The 21,376-nt window shown below is 39.7% G+C and overlaps 1 protein-coding gene across 7 annotated transcripts in view; it reads left to right on the plus strand.

Annotated features, from left to right (window-relative positions):
* The window catches only part of CCDC158 (coiled-coil domain containing 158), a 93,725-nt gene that overhangs the window by 71,558 nt on the left and 791 nt on the right, over positions 1-21,376 (plus strand). For all 7 annotated transcript variants that reach the window (XM_059158911.1, XM_059158946.1, XM_059158954.1 and 4 more), the window contains 5 exons: positions 8,589-8,749; positions 11,242-11,301; positions 14,971-15,038; positions 17,434-17,592; positions 19,258-19,365. In XM_059158911.1, coding sequence (XP_059014894.1) covers positions 8,589-8,749; positions 11,242-11,301; positions 14,971-15,038; positions 17,434-17,592; positions 19,258-19,365 — 556 coding nt within the window. The remainder of the gene's footprint in view (positions 1-8,588; positions 8,750-11,241; positions 11,302-14,970; positions 15,039-17,433; positions 17,593-19,257; positions 19,366-21,376) is intronic.

Below are 21,376 nucleotides of genomic sequence, written 5' to 3' on the forward strand. Positions count from 1 at the left end.
TTGGAGCCTAAAGGGGTATTGGAGCTCTGCTTCAAACTTGTGCAGAAATTAAGCTTCGAAATTCATCTCGGGGAGAAGAATGATTGGTTACCTGGGAGTCTAACAGCTTCTCCAGGAGACTTTTAGCCCACCCTCCCATTTTTCTGCTCTTTGTCCCACCTTGGCCTTCAGAAATACTTGAGGTCTCCAGGTCCTGAGCCTTTCTGGAATGCTCTCCTGCAGAGCAGCTGGCTTCTAGGTGGCTGCTTCTGTGCAGCTCCTTTTCAGCTTTCTTTGTTCTGCTTAATGTTACAGAGATTATGCATTTGCTTTCCATTTCCTAAAATTTCATTATCCTTGCTCATCTAAAGTTATCTCTTTTTTCCTCTTTATCCTTATAATTCCTTAGTGTCCTTTCGGTGGGGCTACAGTTAGAGTATCGTGCTGAGAAGCAGAATTCTACCTTTTGCATTGTTCCCCATGGCTCCTTCACTTACCTGGTTAGATTGTGGTCTGCTGGTTCTGTAATCCTAACCATAGCTGGTATTTACTGAACCCAGGTGCTGTTCAGAGCATTACTGCCACATAAGGGAAGTGCTGTTACCATGCCTATTTCACAGATGCAGAAACCGAGGCTTGGAAAAGCGAAGTGATTTACATAGAGTTCAAAAAAACCCCAAACAGAGTAATGCCAAGACTTAACCAAGGCAGCCTGAGTCTAGATCCTGTGTTCTTTTTTTTTTTTTAAGATTTTATTTATTTATTTGGCAGAGAGAGACACAGCAAGAGAGGGAACACAAGCAGAAGGAGTGGGAAGGGAGAAGCAGGCCTCCCGCTGAGCAAGGAGCCTGATGCGGGGTTTGATCCGAGGACCCTGGGATCATGCACTGAGCCGAAGGCAGCCGCTTAACGACTGAGCCACCCAGGCACCCCTAGTCCTGTGTTCTTAACCATTATTCTGTACTGCTTCCCTACACTACACTGCTAAATGCTCTTTATATATAAAAAAAAAATTAAAATAGTTCATGACGTAAATAGATTATCTGCCTGAAGTTATATGGTGTTCCATACATGCATATATCCTACACACACATACACACAAAAACTCACACATGTTCTTGGTATCTTGACATAAGAATTTTAATGTTTCAGATAAAGGTTATTTTGCACATAAAAATAAAGTATTTCCAGGGCAATATAGTTTGCTTTATTTATATATCAGAATCTATGCCCATGTATTATATGCAACGTGTATTAGCTATGCTTGCTGTTTGCCACCAACGTAGCTACAACATGGGCAAGATTTTTAGCAACACTTTATGTTTGTCTTGTTTCCTACTCACCCTTCTCAATATGCAATGTAAATAATATATTTATATTCCAAGTAGTATATTTCTATTCCACTTTTATGATAGTCTTCTAGCAGAAATATAAGTATAAGAGATAGACTTGGTCAGACATTCTCAAAATAGAATAGTCTAATTCAAACTGAGTGAGATCAAGCTTTTATTTTTAGCTTTTCCATTTATCTTCTATCTTTGGAGAATGGAGATAGAGCCAGTTGAGAAGCACATAGTCTCCTTGGACATTACTTATCTTACATCATAACTCATACATTTGCCTGTAATGGACTAAGGCCATTAGGGAGAACCATATTTGGAGAAGATAGAGGTGCATTAGAGAGATAATTTAGGATTCATTTTGGCAACAAGTCTAACATAAAATGATTTCAGAGTCACAATGCAATAGGAGACTACTCCAATCACAAAATAAACCTTAAGTTTAACTGCAGAGCATAAGCTTATATCCTTTCCTTGAAACAAAAAGCTTGTGGAAGTTTTAACTTGAAAATGTGTATCTTCTAGAAATAGCCTTAATGTGTATCCTAAGAGTCAAAAGATTGGGGTGAGAGAGAACATGATTCTTTAATGAGATCTGGTAACTTCAGGATCTATGTTTAGTTATTTCTTTACTAGCCAGAAAAGAGTCATACATAAACAATGTTTTAGAATTTTTCACTTCCCAGCTGTTTTCTAATTTTAAGAAGTACTTTGCTCACATTGTAAATCAAAATATTTCCATATGAATTAGTGTATTAAAAATGAATCAATATAAATATTGCAAGGTGTATAAACCTTAGAAGAATGATAATTTTGACTAAATAAAACAAATACTATGACTTATACAAGTTACAAAACACCACCTTAAACAAAATTAAAAGGAAACCACAAACTAAAAAATATTTTGAATGAAGGGCTACTATCTATCATATAGAGAGTTTTTATATATCTGGATGAAAACAGTATATCCTTTAAAAGAAAATTATACTGAAGATGCAAATTTTATAGATACAAAATTCACAAATAAATGCCAATACCCAATAAACATGGAAAAATGTACAGATAACAATAACATACATATCAAAACCAAAACAAACTACTGATTTCGCCTGTGCAGTGGTTACATGGTGATGGGAAGGGTGTGGCATAAGAGTCCCTCTTGAGTCACATCCTGCCGCTGAATGTGTGAATTAACATGACTCTCTGTTGTTTGCTTCCAAAGCCCACATCTCTTTTTTCCTCTTAAATGAATAGACTTGATATTTCTACAGTAGTTTCAGATTTACAGAAAAACTGAACAGAAGCTGTAGAGAGCTTCCACAGACTCCCTTTGCCCCCACCCTACAGTTTCCCGTGTCCTTCACGTCTTTCATTACTGTGCATGTATCACAAAGGATGAGCCAATATTGATACATTATTATTAACTAAAGTCCATCGATTATATTGGAGTTTCCCCTTGTGTTGTACGTTCTGTGGGTTTTGACAAGTGTATCATCACGTGTATACACAATTACAGTATCACTAACAGTACTTTTACCACCCTACAAGTGCCTTGTTTCTCACCTAATCTTCACTCCCTTCCTTCCTCTGAACCTCTGATAACCGGTGATCTTTTAACTGTCTCCACAGTTTTGCCTTTTCCAGAATGTCATAGAATAGGAATCATTTAAGATGTGGTCCTTTCACAGTGGCTTCTTTCACTTAGTAATATGCTTGCACAGTTCCATGTCTTGTCATGAATTAATAGCTCATTTCTTTTTGTCACCGAATAATATTGCATAGCATGGATATACCACAGTTTGTCTATCCACTCACCTACTATAGGACATCTTGAAAGCATCTAAGTTTTAGCAGTTACGAATAAAGCTCCCATATGCATCCAGATGTATGGTCTGTATCTACATTTGTTGTGTTGTGTTTTGTTTTGTTTTTTTTTGTTTTGCATGTGGATGTCCGGTTGTTGCACCATTACAGCCCTTTCTCCATTGAGTTGCCTTTGCTGTTTTGTTAAGGATCAGTTGCCTATATTTGTGTCTGGCTCTTTATCCTGTTCCTTTGATGTATTTAATTCATCTTTTACCAGTGCCGCGCTTGTCTTATCATGGTAAATGGGCTCTTGTCAGTTGTCCAACTTTGTTCTCCATCAATATTGTATTTGCTATTCTGGGCTTTTTTGCCTTTCCATATGAACTGTACAATCAATTTGTCAGGATCCTCAAAACTTAAAAATTACTGGGATTTTGGTTGGGATTGCATTGAATTCATAAATCAGATTGGAAAGAACTGACATCTTAACAAGAGTGAGTCTTATCCATGAATATGGAATATCTTTCCACTTATTTAGCTCTTTGATTTTTATGTCTGAATTTTGTAATGTTACTCATATAAATCTTGTACATATTTTGTTAGATTCATACCTAAGTATTTACACTTTTGGTACTAATATAAATGGTATACTGTTTTTATTTATTTTATTTTATTTTATTTTATTTTGGTATACTGTTTTTAATTCTTAAATTCCAGTTTTTCATTGCTGATATGTGGGAAAGCAACTGACTTTTACATAATAATCTTGTATCCTGCCACTTTGCAATGATCTCTTATTTGTTCCAGGAGTTTTGTTGTTATTGTTGATTCTCTGAGATTATCTACATAAAGGGTCCTATCATTTGTGAAGAAAGACAGTTTTAATTCTTCCTTTGCAAATCTGTATACCTTTTATTTCTTTTCTTTTTGAATAACTATAACTTCTGGGATGATTATTTTTTAATGATTTATATATTTGACAGAGCACATGCACACAAGCAGGGGGGAGAGGGAGAGGCAGAAGCAGACTCCCCACTGGGCTAGGGGCAGGACATGAGGCTCAATCCCAGGACCCCGAAATCATGTTTCATTTTTGGTTCATTTTGGTTCATTTTAGTTCAGGAGTGTACTGGTTTATCTGCAATCATTTAGGAATTTTCCAACTATCTTTTTTTTTTTTTCTTGAGAGAGAGAGAGAGAGGGAGAGAGAACACAAGTGGGGTGAGGGTCATAGGGTGAAGCAGACTCCCTGCTGAGCTGGGAGCCCGACGTGGGACTCAGTCCTGGGACTCCAGGATCATGACCTGAGCTGAAGGCAGACATTTAACAACTGAGCCACCCAGGTGCCCCCAACTATCTTTTTGTTATTGGTTTCAGGTTCAATTCTATGTGTAATCCTAGAGTAGACATTGTATGATTTTTATTCTTTAAAAATTGTTCATGTGTACTTGTAGCCCAAAATGTGGTCTATCTTGAGGAATGTTCCATATACGTCAGAGTACGTGCTCTGCTATTTTTTGGATGAAGTAGTCTATAGATGTTAATTATTCCAATCGACTGCAGGTGCTGTTCAGTTCGGCTCTGTCTTTGCTGACTTTCTGCCTGCTGAATTTGTCCATTGTTGACAGAGAGTTATGGAAGTGCGGTTGGCTGTAATAGTGGATTCATCTTTTTCTCCTTGCAGTTTCATCAGTTTTCGCCTCGCATATTTTGATGCCCTTCTGCTAAGTGCATACACATTAAGGATTGTTAGATCTTCTTGGAGAATTGATCCCTTTATCACTATGTAATGGCCCTCTTTTCCTTGCTCAGAAGCTTGCTCTTGTCTGCAATTAATGTAGCTACTCCAGCTTTCTTTTTATTAGTATTAGCATGATATTTCTTTCTCCATCTCCTTACTTTTAATCTATATGTGTCTTTATTTGTAAAGTAGGTTTCTGACAACGTATAGTCAGTCCTGGTTTTTGTTGCATCCTGACAACCCCTGTCTTTTAATCAGTATATTTGGAGCATTGATATTTAAACTCCTTCCTCATATAACTAGGTTAATATTATCATGTTTGTTACTATTTTCTTGTCATTGTTTTTGTTCTTATTCCTATTCTTGTCTTTTACTCTTTTTCTGCCTTTTGTGGTTTTAATTGAGCATTTTAAAATAGAATGTTAGGGGGCACCTGGGTAGCTCAGTTGTTAAGCATCTGCCGTCAGCTCAGGTCATGATCCCAGGGTCCTGGGATCAAGCCTTGCCTTGGGCTCCCCACTCAGCAGGGAGCCTGCTTCTCCCTCTCCCACTCCCCCTGTTTGTGTCCCCTTTCTCCCTGTGTCTGTCTCTGTGAAATAAATAAATAAAACCTTTAAAAAAATGTTATTTTCTCTCCCTTCTTAGCATATAAATTATATTTCCTTTTTTCCTTTTTAGTGGTTGTCCTAGAATTTGCAGTATATATTTACAACTAATCCCCGTCCACTTTGAAATGACACTACCTGTCATGGGTTGTACAGGGACCTTATAATAACAAAATAGTCCTATTTCCTCCTCCTTGTCCCTTGTATCAAGGTGGTCATTCATTTCACTTATCCCTAAGCATGTGTATATACACATATATTTTGTGTATATTATTATAATTTTATGTATTATAATATTATTATGCATTATTCCTATTATTATTTGAACAGACTGTTAGAGCAATTAAAAGAAAGTTCTTTATTTTACCTTCTTTTATTCTTTCTCTAAGGATCTTCCTCTCTTTATGTAAATCTGAGTTTCCGACCTATATCATTTTCTTCCCCTCTGAAGAACTTCTTTTAACACTTCTTACAAGGTAGATCTGCTGACAACAAATTCCCTCGATTTTTATTTGTTTGAGAATCTTATTTCTCCTTCACTTCTGAAAGATAATTTTTCAGGGTATAGTTCTAAATCGGTGGGGAGGTTTTATCTCAATATTTTAAATACTTTACTCAAGTCTCTTCTTGCCCGTGTGGTTTCTGAAGAGAAGTCTGATGTAATACTCTGTTTTCTCCCTCTGACTTCTTTAAAAACCTTTTGTCTTTGATTTTCTGCAGTTTGAATATGATAGGCCTACGGGGAGGTTGTTTTTAGTGTCTGCATTGTTTGATGTATCATGGGGTTCCGGATCTGTTCTGTCATTAATCTTGGAAAATTCTCAGCCATTATTACATCTATCTTTGTTCTATTTCTTTCTCTCTTTTCCTTGTGGTACCCCCAGCATGTGTATGTTACACCTCTTAGGTCCCACAGTTCTTCAACTTTCTGGTCCATCTTCTTAATTTTTTTTCTCTTTGCATTTCAGTTTTAGAAGTTTCCATTAAAACTTCCTCAAGCAGGAGCACCTGGGTGGCTCAGTCAGTTGAGCACCGACTCTTGGTCTCAGCTCTGGTCACAACCTCGTGATTATGGGATCGGACCCTGTGTCGGGCTCTACACTCGGTGAAGAGTCTGGTTCAGATTCTTCCTCCATCTTCCTGCCCCTCTGCCCCTCCCTGCTCACATGCTCTCTTGCACACACTCTCACTTTCTCTCACTCTCTCTCTTATTCTCTCTAAAATGAACAAATCTTAAAAAAAAAAAAAAAATTTTCCTCAAGCTCCCTGATTACTTTCATGGTCATGTCCAGCCTACTGATAAGCCTATCAAAGGTCTTCTTCATTTCTTTTCAATTTTTTTCTAGAATTTCCTTTTGATTCTGTCCTAGAATTTCAGTTTTTCTGCTCACATGATCTGTTTTTGTATGTCGTCCACTTTTTCCATCAGAACCTTTAGTATATTAATCATGAAACTCCTAGTCTAATAGTTCCAGAATCTCTACCACATCTGAGTCTGGCTCTGTCTCTTCAGCTGCGTTTTTTTTATCTTTTTAGTATGAGTTTAATTTTTTGTTGAAAGCTGAACATGATGTACTGGGTAAAAAGAACTGAGAAATATAGAACTTCAGGGTGAGGGTGTTGTATTTATCTGGCTAGGAGTTAGACTCTGTGCACTGATTGCTGTGGCTTTAGGTGTCGAAGGCTAAAATGTACTCTGATGTCCTTGTTTTCTCTCCCCTTTTGTCTTTGGGTTTCCCTAGAGATTTCTAAAATAAGGATTCCAGAAAAAAGGCAAGCTACTGGGGGCGCCTCAGTGGCTCAGTGGGTTAAAGCATCTGCCTTCGGCTCAGGTCATGATCTCAGGATCCTGGGATGGAGCTCTGTATTGTGCTCTCTGCTCAATGGGGAGCCTGCTTCTCCCTTTCTCTCTGCCTCTCTGCCTACTTGTGATCTCTTTCTCAGTCAGTCAGAACTCTTGACATGTTCAGCTGCGTGTTACCTGCGGTATGTCTGCAGGGTCAGGAAAGGAAGGGGAATGTGAGGGTCATACAATAGCATCAACACTTACTTGGCATAGATCCTAGAAAAGCAAAACCAATGTTCATTCAACAACCAACATATATGGCAGGTTTAACTCTACATTGGAGTTAAACTAATGTTAACTTAAAAAGTTAAACCTCCAGCTGAAATAGCTTGATGGTGATTGATGACTTTCTAGCCATGAGTGTCCTCCAGCTAAGACCACCTGCTCTCCAGAGCAATGGCTGACTATCAGTTGGTTTCCCCTTTTGAGGTGCCTTTTGGGAACATCTATAACTTTTATTATATTATAAATATTCATCAGGGAATACTTATATATCTGAAAATCATTTAAAATTATTCTCAAATACCAACTAACCTAGTCTGAAAATACTGTCTCTTTCCTCATAAGTATAATGCAGGGGGTGGGGACGCCTGGGTGGCTCAGTTGGTTAAGCAGCTGCCTTCGGCTCAGGTCATGATCCCAGGGTCCTGGGATCGAGTCCCACATCGGGCTCCTTGCTCAGCAGGGAGCCTGCTTCTCCCTCTGCCTCTGCCTGCCTCTTTGTCTGCCTGTGCTCGCTTGCTCTCTCTCCCTCTGTCTCTTACAAATAAATAAATAAAATCTTTAAAAAATAATAATAATGCAGGGGGTGGTTAATTAATTCATCTCTAAGGAGTTCCTTACTTCTAAAGTTCTGTAGCCTTATAAAATTCAGCCCTTAAAAAGTATTGGAATTATTTTGCCTAGACATAGTTGTAAACATTTAATGACACAATGCACTATCCATACTACATTGTTAACATTTCTTTAAAAATGATTTAAAAATTGCCGTGTATAGTTTGAGCCTATGTGTGTATCCTCTAATTTATTAATATGGATATATAAAGAAGTATACACACACTTATAAATTAAATGTAATACTGTGTTGATTATTAATGAGTTATTCTTGATTATCCCTGAGTAGTAAGATCACAGGTGATTTTTGTTGTTCCTTCTTTCTCTTCCATAATTTTTACTTACCAGCTGAATTAATTTTACAATAGGAAACAGCATCTGAATCTTAAAAAAAAAAAAAGCCTACAGTGTTTGTATTATACATTGTTTTAATACAGCACTCTATGAAACCCACCACATTGAAGGAAGATCCAACAAGGGACCTGAAACAGCTTCTCCAAGAGCTGAGAAGTGTGATCAACGAGGAGCCAGCTGTGCCGCTGGGCAAGCCCGAGGAGGAAGGGAGAACACCGTCCCTGGGAGTCTCCTACGTGGCTGTGTAAGGCTGGGGGGGATGCGGGACGGGAGAGCTTCTCTCCCGGGGTTCTCTGGGGGAGGGGCAGGTTTAACTTCCAAGAGTATCTGACCTCACCAAGGAAAACAACATGAAAGTGGAAGGAGTGAAAGAGAAGTCAAGCAACGTGACATCAAGAGCAAATGATACAGTTATTATTCTGTCCAGAAGGAAGTCATCAAAGCAAGGCGTTACCCAAAGTTACATCGAGTAGTAATTTATAGTTCCCAACAGATTTCACATGCATAATCTTATCTGATTACCATAACAACTGTTTGAAACCAGACAGGGCAGGAGCTTTTATTTCCATCTTAAAAAGGAGAAAAACAAATTTCAAAAGGTTGAGTTGCCTGCAGCTACCCATTTCCATGGTGGAGCTAAACTAAACCCGTGAGGACTACATGACTCTCCAGATATAATCTAATAGGAGAGTCCATGGTTCTCTAGAGATTCATGCCAGTGACATATACCAAATGAATAGAAGGTCACACCTGAAAAAGATTTCCGCCAGTTCTCCAGCCCATCCCTGTATTACCTGCAGAAATCAATGAGATTCTCATGTTCTTTTCAAATACTGTTTCAAAATTTTACTGTGTATTATTATTAGATTAACTGAAAGCATTTTAACACAGTAAACACTAAATTTTGGTATAATAATATTAATTGTATACTAGCCATTAGTATTACAACAACCTTTTGTAATATTCATTTTCTGGTTATATGATAAATATCTAAAAGTAATACTTTCTAAAATAATACTTACATATCAGCAATCTCCAGTTTTTTAAGATGTTTAATTAGTCTATGTTAACCTGAAGTAGTTAAATATTAGCTGGATTTATTTGGTATTTATTAATACTATTATTAATAGTAATAGTAAAATAGTAAGCGCAGCCCAGTTACCTAGCATAACATTGCATTCTCTGAATCACGTGTCAGAAACATTCCATTGGCCACTCCACTGAGGAATACATGTATGTACAAAGCAACATACACGCCTTGTAAGGCAGGGCAATATTTATTATTAAGTTCATTTGACAGAGAAGTTAATTTGGGCATAGATTGTATTGTCTTCTCCTATGAAGCAAAGAGGCAAAACCAAAAGTAAAAGTTGGAGCCCAGGCTCCCAGCACTAATCATTCCACAAAGATGACCGTGATTTCTTGATCAGGTGATTTCCATCACGTTAGCCACTAATTGTGGGCCTAAATTATATTGGATTGGATTGAATATGAATATGTTCATGAATATATTTGGTCCCTGCCTTTAAAGAATGCATGTTAATTTGCTATAATTCTACAAATGACCTTGTTACCAAAGCCTAAACTCAGCTTAAAGCTTTTAAGAGTCTGTGAAAGCATTTCTGACCTGATGAATTCCAGGGGCAGCCTTCTGCAAAATTTGCTTGGAGGCCTAAAATCTGCTGTTGTGCTTTCAAGAGCAATTGATTGTTCTAAAAATACATGGAATCTGGAAATTGTTTTGTATAATTAACTGAGAATTATATTTATACAGAGATGTTAGAGAAAGAGATTGCATAACTGAATCAAGCCTGAGATTAGAGATATGCCATAGGTAAGAAGAATCTGAGATTCTGATCTAATTAATTGTCCAGTAATTTTTTTATGTTTCCAGGTAACTTAGGAAGTCTGGACAGTTTATGTGGGAACCGATGGGCATTTGGGCATTGAAAGCAAGCTGTTACATTAACTGAAATTAAATCAGATTTCAGTATATATACATACAGTGTAATGTATTTTCTAGAAATCAACAGGAATTTTTTTGACTTATCTTAAATTTTGCTGCTGTTTACCCATAGGAAGATATTTACATGGTATACCATACCATACATGGAAGATTTTTTTCCTACATTTTACACTCATTTACAATGGTTTACCTAACTTTTGAGAGGAAGGTAGTCTGGAAGGAAAGTCTAACAACCTCCAGTACAGGATTTTAAGAACCCCCACAGAGATCAATCCTATTTTCCTCAGTAATTAAAGAGCTAAATTTTAAAATGAGATCCTAAAAAGAGCATAAAGAAATGAAATCCATAACCCCTCAACAGAGACGTCTTTTTTTTAGCCAAGGAGGAAAAAAAATCTAATACTGATCTGTTATCCATGTAAGACAAGAAGAACGTGGCTCACAGGTCCTCATCACCTCCTCGCCCGCTGCTGCATCAGGCCCCGTCTCTCTGTCTGCCCCTGCAGCCCCTCCCCAACTTGTCACCAGCCTGCTTGACTCCCACAGTGCGCTCTAACCAAAAAAGACTGCTCCTGGCTCCCAAAAGGAGTCCATTCCTTTCGTCTTCAAGCTCTTCTTTACATGTTTTACCGCCTGGAAGAGCCAGCGCCCCAGTCTCACTCTTGAATCTGCATTGGTGTAAAAGCAGAGTTCAGAGGAACAACACAGTTTCATCACTAAGTAAAAATAACACCGTGTACCCTTCGTTTCTCTCACCCTTCTGCCGACAGAAGCAACAACTCATTAAGGGACTCCACTGAAGGCAGCAAATCCAGTGATACCCTCAGCAGGTGAGAAATGATCTTACCAGTCCCTGGCTATATGAGAGTCCCCGTGTCTACTACTTACTTATTAATTCGATAGCTGGTTGGACCCCCGCGATGTGCCACCCTCCAGGCTAGGTCCGTAGAACGTAACAGTGGGCAGGACAGACATGGGCTTACAGTTTTAACATCTGTTTATTGATTGCCTGGGAAAAAACCTTACTTTTATCTTTTCTATTTCACCACCTGAAAAAAAAAAAAAGATCAGAGTCTTTCTCCTGTCGTGAGACTATGAAAATGAATTCTGTTTAAATCCAGCTGGGTGGAGCCTAATTCATTGCTGTATCTCCAGCATCAGCCGTATTGTCTGAAACAGAGCACAGAGTAGTTGTTTGATAAATACTTGTTTAGTGAATGAATGAAGACAGTATTTTATATGTATATATATATACATATATATATGTATATATATATAACAAAGACAGTATTACCAATATTTTCTTACTGTCTCTACTGCTTTGTCAATATATACAACGAACTTGAATCTTTCTAAACTAGATCCTTCTCTTTAATGAGTTTTGATTTTCTTCTCACCAAGGTATAGAACCTATTAGTAATATCTACAGCTATCTATGGCACATTTTTATTTTTTACATTTTCTGGATCTTTTGGGGCTTATTTCATTTTGTCTCTCTGACTTGGTTTTTGGCTTAGGCATTATTATATCCATATATGGACTAGAAATGAAGACTCAGATTGCTTACCCAACTTGCCAGAGTCATGTAGCTTTGTGAACAGAGGAGTCAGATTAGAACTCTGGTCTTGCTGGTTCCTGAGCTCAGGTGCGTGACCACGTCTGTGTACCTGGACTAAGCTCCTTGGGGAAGAGCACAATTCTAGGCATGGGGCACCGAGGGGCCGCTCCCCTAAGATATGTAAGCTCTGCTGTAGTTTTTCTACGACCAAAAAACCTATTTCCTTCAGCAATGATTGTAAAGAGAGAGATTAGGGAGAAAAAGCTGGACTTGGCCCCTTCCTGCGTTCAAATGGGAAGAAGAGGTTTTCTTCCTTCCTTTCTTCCTTTCTTTTTTAAGATTTTATTTATTTGAGAGACAGAGCACACAAACAAGCAGAGGCTGGCAGGGGGAGGGAGAGAGAACTGAAGGCAGACGCCCCCCTGCTGGGGGTGTTGATCTCCAGACCCCCAGATCATGACCTGAGCCCCAACTAGGAGCCGAACGCTTAACCAACTGAGCTGCCAGGCACCCCAGGAAGAAGAGGTTTTCAGATATTTCACAGAAGCTCCGAAAAGTATGAAACATACTAGAAAATTAAAGATGCATTTAACTACTCTCTACTGTGGTAAATTGGCTATTGAAAAACTTCACACATAAGAGGAGAAAAAAATACAACAGTTGCTGTTTCACTACAACATTTCACTGTCATTGCGGCATCTTTGCTTTACTCAACAAAATAAGTCGGTTCTCCAGAAAATGTCTCAGAGATGAGGCTCTCAGAGTAACTCAAGCACAAATCCCCATACAGAGGAGCTCGTGTCTTTAATGTTTTATTCCGTTCTGGGGATAAGGACTGTGTTGATTTAACTTGAAGGGTGGCCACGGAACAAAGGCCATCATTCTGCAAACCACCCCCCCGTGTCATCTGCTGTTTCTGCGAAGGGCCCCCTGCTTTCCAGAGCGCCTCTGCTTAAATCCTACCATTATCTCCGGTTCTTCTTTCTCTTCTGTCTCGTTTCTCTCGTCACCAGATCTTATCACTTTCAACTCCGAAGCAGTTCTCAACTCCATTTTCTTCTTTGTACATCCTCTCGGACGGCCTGCTTCCCTTCCCTGAGACGGCTCTAACAAAATCAGCGACTCTAACCAAAAACAACACAGATGTATCTCTCTCCCATTTCCATCAGCGCCACCGGGCGAAGTCCCGATGTCGGCAGGGCCTGACCCCTCCCGAAGCTTGTGGGGTTAATCCGTCTCCTCACTTTCTCCGGCTCCCGGAGCTTCATTCCTTGCGCCCCGGCTCGTGGCGTCTCCCTTCATCTCCGCGCACAGCACAGCGCAGCACCTCCGCATCCCTCCGTCGGCCGCGCCTGCCCCATTGTCTTCTCTCTTCCGAATGAAACCTCCCCCGGCCTCCTGCCTTAGGATATGGTGGGGATAACCTCCCCGACAACCCAGGGTAAGCTTCCCACCCAAAGACCCTTGATTTCCTGGCATCTGCCCAGTCTCTGGGACACTCGCAGGTTCTTGGTACTCAGAAGCGGACAGACGTGGCCACCACGACTGAGCCTGCCACTCTGCGTTCGGTCTTGTTCCCTTATTAGGCCATTGTGGTGGCCTTGACAGTGTTCAGTGTGGATGTTTTTAAACATCTCTTCAACGTCTCTTGCGCGTTCGTCCCTTCTGTGTATCAGCTTCAGACACCTCAGACTATGTCCGTTTCCCAGCCCCCAAACCTTCAAAGCCCCCCCACTGCCCTACTGCAGCGGCAACCGCCCTGAGAGTGACGCCTCCCCACAGTATAGCCGTGGCCTTCCTTTCCAGGAACAAACTTACTGGTCTCGGGCCCCCTTTGTGGTCACCAATATTGAAGATTCCTGAGAACTTTTGTTTGTACAGGTCGTTTCTATTGCTATTCCGAGTATTGGAAAATAAGTTTTCATATTAAGCATTAAAACAGTTTGATATACATTTAGAAATAACTAAGTATATTACATGTTAACATAATGGCATTTTAGGTTAAAAACTAATTTTTTCAAACAAAAAATTGTTGAGAAGGCATTGTTTTACAGTTTAATGTTTGGCTTAATAGAAGGCAGCTGGAGGGGCACCTGGGTGGCTCGGTGGATTAAGGCTCTGCCTTCGGCTCAGGTCATGATCCCAGGGTCCTGGGACTGAGCCCCGCATCGGGCTCTCTGCTCAGCAAGGATCCTGCTTCCCTCTCTCTCTCTGCCTGCCTCTCTGCCTACTTGGGATCTCTATTTGTCAAATAAATAAAATAAAATATTAAGAAAAAAAAAGACAGCTGGACGCTCATATCTGCACCTGCATTTAATCTATTGTGAAATCAGATATCATGGAGCCTCTGGGAAACTCCACTGTATACTTATAAGAGACTGAAAATTAAAAATCAGGCCATATCTTGGTGGTATTACAGTGAAAACGGTGTTGACATCACAAACGTCCTTCAAGGAAACTACTGCCATCGTATTCTTACACCGTTACCCAAACCACAGAGAAGAGGGTGGTTTATTCCAACTTGTGGATTTAAGTAAGTCTGATAGTTCTGTGAAGTGATACTACTATTGCCAAGAGAGTTTCCTTTTTTTGTCTTTTTTTTTTTTTAATTTTTAAAATAAGTTACTAAGATCGTGTCTCTTAGAATTGCTGAGAGAAATACTGGGTTTGATAGCTAATACTACAAAAAGTGAATCTTATAACCAACATTATTACATTTCTCTTCTGCAAAATGTTCATGGGTACCGAATGCATGAAGATGATGCAGCTTGGGATCTCCCTCTTCGGGCGTTGTAGGATTTCTGGAAGTTAGGATCAAAACTGGCATCTTTAGTTTATATTTGTAAGCTCTCACTCTCGTGCGTTAGCGTCCTCCTGTCCGTGAATCTCAGCCCTGTGTTGGTGGAGTGGAGTGTTTGCATGACGGTCCTTGTGCTTGCAGAGAGCCTGTCACATTGCACACGGGAGACTTAGAGGACCCATCCAGCTGCTTCACGTTCCCGTCCACAGGTGAGTAGGCAGGGAACGCACGGAAGCTGGGCCGGCCCCCCCTCCCCCGCCCCAGTCGGCTTCATCCTCGATGGAATCGTCCCTTCAACAGACCAGGCGGCTTCTCTCCTAAGGCCTTTACACCACTGTTCCTTGTGTGTTGCCGATTCCTCAGCTACACTAAAGCCGCCGCCCAGATGTCACTACCCAGTGAGACTACTCTTAACCACCCTCTGTAAAAACTGCAGCTCTGCCAGACTCCCACTCACCCTTTTTCTTTTTTTAATCACACTTAGTATTTTTTAATGTGTAACTTACTGATTTATGTTGTTCACAAAGATGACTGAGTCAGCACACGCCAGACAAAGCTGCCCGAGGGCAAATGCCTGCAATTGTTTGGTTTCCTGATACATCCCGGGAATATAGCAGGTGCTCAGTAAATACTTACTGAGCGGATGAAAAGAAAGAATGGAGACAGATGGTTCTTTTCATAATTTCCAAAGAGTATGATCCTGTCTGTAAAATAGGGAAGCCAAGGAAGAAGTTGAAAGGAAACAGAATTTGTTGAAAAGCAAAATGGCGTAACAGAGGAGAAATGGAAGAGAAAAATAAAACCATGCCAGGGGAAAACCCTAGGAAAAGGAAGTAGGATAGGCATGACTGCGATCACGCAGACTCGATGGGCCTCTAGAGACAATTACAAAAAAAGATGAAAATAATTACAGACAGCATATTAGATTTGGAAGGTATAATTAGTCTTCCTATAGAAGAGAATAAAACGAATGAGAAAGAATGAAACTGAAAATGATAGTAATTCACCAAAAGTTTAGCTATATATCTGGCCAGTAGTACTGTAAATACAGAAAATTGAGGTATGAAGTGAAAGAGATCGGAGAAAGATAAGTTTCTGCACTTTCTTGTTATTGTTTATTTTTTTATAGAAGATTGTAAATCTATATCTAAAATCAAAACATTGTTTTTTTTTAAAGATTTTGTTTATTTATTTGACAGGCAGAGATCACAAGCAGGCAGAAAGGCAGGCAGAAAGAGAGAGAGGAGGAAGCAGGCTCCCTGCTGAGCAGAGAGCCCGATGCGGGGGCTCGATCCCACGACCCACTGAGCCACCCAGGCGCCCCAAAACATAATTTTAAATAAATGAAAATTATTAATTTTTAAATGAACCATAATTTATGAGAACTCTCTTACAAACTACTATTTTGAAGAATAATAGTCTTTATTTGAAGTTAATGCTTCACTTGCATGTTTCCACTGTTGTTTTAATAATTACCCAGGAGAACGCAGCATATCCTTGCCTTGTTAGATGAAGATCAATGAGTGCTTTTACTTTTTTGATTGTGCTGTGAGTACTTCAGAGCATGTTGATTCCATTTTCTGTCTTTTCAAATTGTAAACAATTGTTGTCACATATATATTTTAATTATACAGGTGACTACCACAGTGGATAATTTGCACCATTTTTACAGTTAATATCCATTTAGACAAACCCACATACTCACACTTTACTTTCCATCTGGTATCATTTTATTCTTGTGCCTTAAATTTTTCCTTTAATGGAAGTCTGCTGGTGATACCTTCTCTCAGTTTCCATTTTTCGGAACTTGTCTTTATTTCATTTTCACCTTTGAAGAGTATTTTTGTTGAGTATAGAATGTCAGGTGGACATTTTTCCTTCACTTTGAAAATATTCTATTGTTTTCTGGCTTCCGCTGTTTCTACTAAGGAGGCTGTTCTAAGTTTAGTTGTTGCTCATTTAAATGTAATCTGTCCTTTTTGCCCTTTTGGCAGCTTTAGGATTGCTTTGTCTTTGGTTTGTTTTTTGAGGATTTTTTTTTTTAAGCAGTTTTTATTGATATGTCCAGGTGTGGTTTTCTTTAGGTAAGAAGAGCCTGTTTGGGGTTTGGAATAATGCTGTTGAAATCTGTGGTTGTCTTGGGCCTCCATTATCCAGACCTCATGGGTCTACATCTATTACTTGTATCTATGATCTGTATTTTTTTTCTCTTGGTTTTCTGCCATGTCATTTTGTCCCCTTCTATGCCTGGCTATTTTTATTGTATGATAGACATATTTGAAAAATTATACAGATAGTCTGAGGCCTAGAATGAGGTTACCTTCTTCCAGATAGCATCCGTGCTAGACAACCAAGAACTCCATACTCCCAGATCCATTTAATCCAGTCAGGAATTAAGGTCATTTAAAGCTGGGCCTCGGGATCCCCAAGGGCAAGTCTTACTCCTTTGCTGTTCGAACCCGAAGCCTTGGGTATTTATTAGGACCTCTCCTCACCACAATCACTTGGGAACATTTTCTCATGAAAGTTTGACTTTTTAAGAGGTGCTAATATGCTATTTTTAATTAATTCTCTCCTTTTGCTTTTGTTCTTGCCAAATTTTAGCAAGTCCGTCTGTGAAAAATTCAGCTTCTCGATCATTCCATTCGTCTCCTAAGAAGTCCCCGGTTCACTCACTGCTGACTAGTTCGGTTGAAGACTCAGTGGGTTCCACACCCCAGTACAGATCCACGAAACCTGTGCATTCGTCTGACTCTGTTAAAGGTAAGAGCGATCTGGTGCCACTGAGGAGACTGACTTCCTACCCTGGTGAGTTCAAAGTTATTTTCCACAATCAGAATTAGTAGGATTTCGCATGGTGTCCTTACGATGCCGTGTACCTGAAGTGGGTCTCATTTAAATGAAATAGCTCTTGTGCGTGTGCACACACACGTGCACGACGCTCACGCCCTCTCCTTAATAAATAATATTCTACGTGGATATTTTCTCTTTCTTTCTCTGACATGAGTAATGAAATTTCCCTTCCTATTTTACTATAAGATTTGGAGTCTTTTTTTTTTTATGCTCTGACTTTTCTTACATTCTCTAAAACCATGGCTCTCTCCCATCTCCGCCTTTGTAAGCGCAAGTATCTCTCATACAGACTTGTCAAAAATGTCCTCATTTTCAAAATTTCAAGTTCATTTGTTGTTTGCTAAGACAGATGAGAAAAATGGTTTGATTTAGGTTAAAGTGCGTGACTAATAAGTGGATGCTAGGTATTGCAGGACATGTTGGACTGAACTTGGGATGTTTTTCTCGTGCATGACGGCCACGCAGACACCGCGGTGCTCTCCGGCTTCGCTCCGCTTGGCACGGGACCAACTGGGCAAGTCGTTGCATCACTGATCAGTCAGTTCTTAGTCTTGAGAAATCTTCTGCCTCACACTTTCTAGATTCCCCCCAAAATAGGAACACCAAAACCTAATCACAGATTTTAATACATTTTCTTTTTCACTTTTTTCTGCATTTTGTTCCTCCTTCCTCTTATATTTATCCTTTAGTATTTTTAAAAAGCAGCAAATTCTTTCACTACTAGAGCTGTGACTTGGCAGGAGTATAACAACGCATCTGGTCACCTCATCATTAATTCATGATTACATACTAGCATGGCATTTTTTTCTATTTTCAGATACTCGTCAAACATCATGTATTATTCATGTGAAAACTCTCCGAGTAACTGTTTTTCATCCTTTTGAACTAAACTAATTCTTAGGTGATTGCCTTCAATACCACCATCTATATGGAAAAGGTATTTTGTTGGTAGGAAAATGAGCCACCAGAAAAATATTCTCAAGATTATGCAGCAATCAGGGACTAAGATCAAATTAAAACTTCAAGATTGCCAATCAGTCTTTTTTGAGACTGGCAAAACTTAGTACGCTTCTTAGGGTTTAGCCGACATGCTTCTAGCCCGCTTCACCTGCCGCCACCACATTGATTCCAGGGTCACTGTGGCCACGTCAGCGTCTGCACCGTCTCTCCCGCTTATAACACTGTCCTCATTCTGGGCACAGCCGCTAACATGGGCACTTGGCCTCACGCACATTCAGAATCATTGCCGTGGTCAGTATTAAATCTTTCTCTTCCAAATCCTACATGAACGGAACTACTCAGGTTTGGAATGAAAATCTGTAATTCATAATGCAGAAGGTATCATTAAATTTAAAGTATTCTTCTCATTCTTCCCATTTAATGTTATGTAATTAAATCCTAATAAATCAGATTAGTTTGAAAGAGTCATATTAGCTAGTATTGCTATATTTAAACACTTTTTTTATGTCTTAAAGTTTCCAATATTTTAAAGGAAAGCTTGTTTAACCTGTAATTGGAAGATTTCTAAAATACCGAATAAACTTTTAATATCACATCTAAGCAATTTTCTAATAGCTTCACAGTCTCAGCCAATAGAAACAACAGGAAAAACGTGCAGGAAGCTTCAGAACAGACTGGAAAGCTTGCAGACTCTTGTAGAAGATTTACAGATGAAGAACCAAGGTACTGTGCACATTTCAGACAGAGCTTCCTGGCTCGAAAGAATCCTCGCCTTCCTTTTCTGTTAAACCTCCTACCTAGAAAGCAGCCGAAGAGGATACTGAATAAGCAATTCGGAAACCCTAGCCAAAATGTGAAGGTCTTAGCCACGACCAACCCCGGCATTCATTGTGCAGCCCCGGGCAGGTCACCTAAGCCTCGCTCTACTCTGTCATCTAATAGGGGTGCGAACGCTGCTGACCAAGCCCTCAGCAGGACAAGTTTTGAGCAGTTTTCACATGAGATTTGCCCACACACTGTCCTTCTTGTCCCTGTGAGGTGTGTATGAAAGCACTGGTGTGTACACCAATGTCCCTGTGAGGTGTGTAGCCAGGATAACATTGCAGTTGATAGCCAGAAGGCAAAAGAACCTCATTGCACCTTCCCCAGGATTTAAATAAGGGTAGGTGAGAAGAAACTGTGCCACCACGTGAATCGCTAGACAAAAGGAGAAACTACTTTTAAACGTGCTAAAGCTATGTGAATGAGAAACTTTTGTATTCTGCCAGTGGGAGGCAACTTTGGGGGCACAAGTTCTAAGTGGACGTTCCTATGCAGGTGGGAGCTTATGGATATGTTCCGGGATTTGGGAGCACTATCACGTTTTATGTTTTCCTGGTATAAATTCATGAATCCAGGAGCCTTTGTCCGAGAGAAATAATTTTGGAGTATACTTGTTATTCTGAGCCCATTGTTCCGTCTCTAGGGAGTATAAGTTACTGGATGAAGGATAATAAATATTTTTCTAAGGACAATTCCTTCTCAAGTAAATTGAACCTTATTAAAAGTAACAGTTGTGCTTCGTGTTTATTGAGCACTTACTATGTGCCAGGCCCTGTACTCCGTGCCTGACTTCAGCTTTCTTGACGTGAGTCTCCCAACAGTGCTGGGAGGTGGGTACTGCTATCAGGTCCTTTTAAAGGAGGAAGCTGAAGATCACATCACAATCGGTCAGTAAGTTCTAAGTCACACACTGAGGAGTAGAGTGAGGCTTGGTCAGCAATTGCTGATTCCAAAGCCCACATTTTTTTAATATGCTAAGACTATACCAAATTGTTAGTAGGGAAAACTCCAAATCCCTTCTAATAATCCCAGATCCCTGTGTATGTACACCAAGAAAAGCATTTGATTTTAAGCTTATTGTGTTTTTTTAAAGGATGCATTATCTTATTGGCCCCATTTTACTCACATTTTTACTTCATTTCTGAGTATATATCTGAGTATATACTCAGTATAAGAATGTAATGATCCAAATGGGAGACATACTGTATCTTTTAAAAACTAAAAAGACCTTTTTATTTGATGCATTGTCTGGATGGAAAGTCTCTTGGAAATCATGAAACAGATATTTTGGAGAGAATTTTGGTAGCCTTTATCAAAATTTAAATTGTACATATGCTTTGACCCAGAAATTCCACTTTTAGCAATTAATTCAAGAAAAAAAATTGTATAGACACACAAAAGCCTGTTTACAAATAGCCTTGTTTGTAAATGAAAATAAGCAATTTTTAAATTTAAATTGAAGTAGCCAACATATGGTACATCATTAGTTTCAGAGGTGGTGGATCAGTTGCGTAGCACACCCAGTGCTCATCACATCTCGTGCCCTCCTTAACGCCCGTCACCCAGTTAACCCAGCCCCACCCGCCTCCCCAGCAGCCCTCAGCTTATTTCCTGGAGTTAAGAGTCTCTCATGGTTTGTCTCCCTCTCTGACGACTTCCCATCCAGTTTTCCCTCCCTCCCCTTAGGGTCCTCCGCACTGAGAGAGCAACTTCTCTACTGAAGTGTGGCTCACAATGTTATCTCAGTTTCGGTGCACAACACAGCTGTCAGCTTCTCTGGGCTGTGCTCGCCTCAAGCGTAGCTACCATCTGTCACCCACCACGCAACGCCATTACAAAACCATTCACTCTGTTCCCTGCGCTGTACCTACCATCCCCATGACTGATTCACTGTGTAGTCAGAAGCACGAGA

The sequence above is a fragment of the Mustela lutreola genome, chromosome 1 (assembly GCF_030435805.1).
Source record: "Mustela lutreola isolate mMusLut2 chromosome 1, mMusLut2.pri, whole genome shotgun sequence".
NCBI lineage: Eukaryota > Metazoa > Chordata > Mammalia > Carnivora > Mustelidae > Mustela > Mustela lutreola.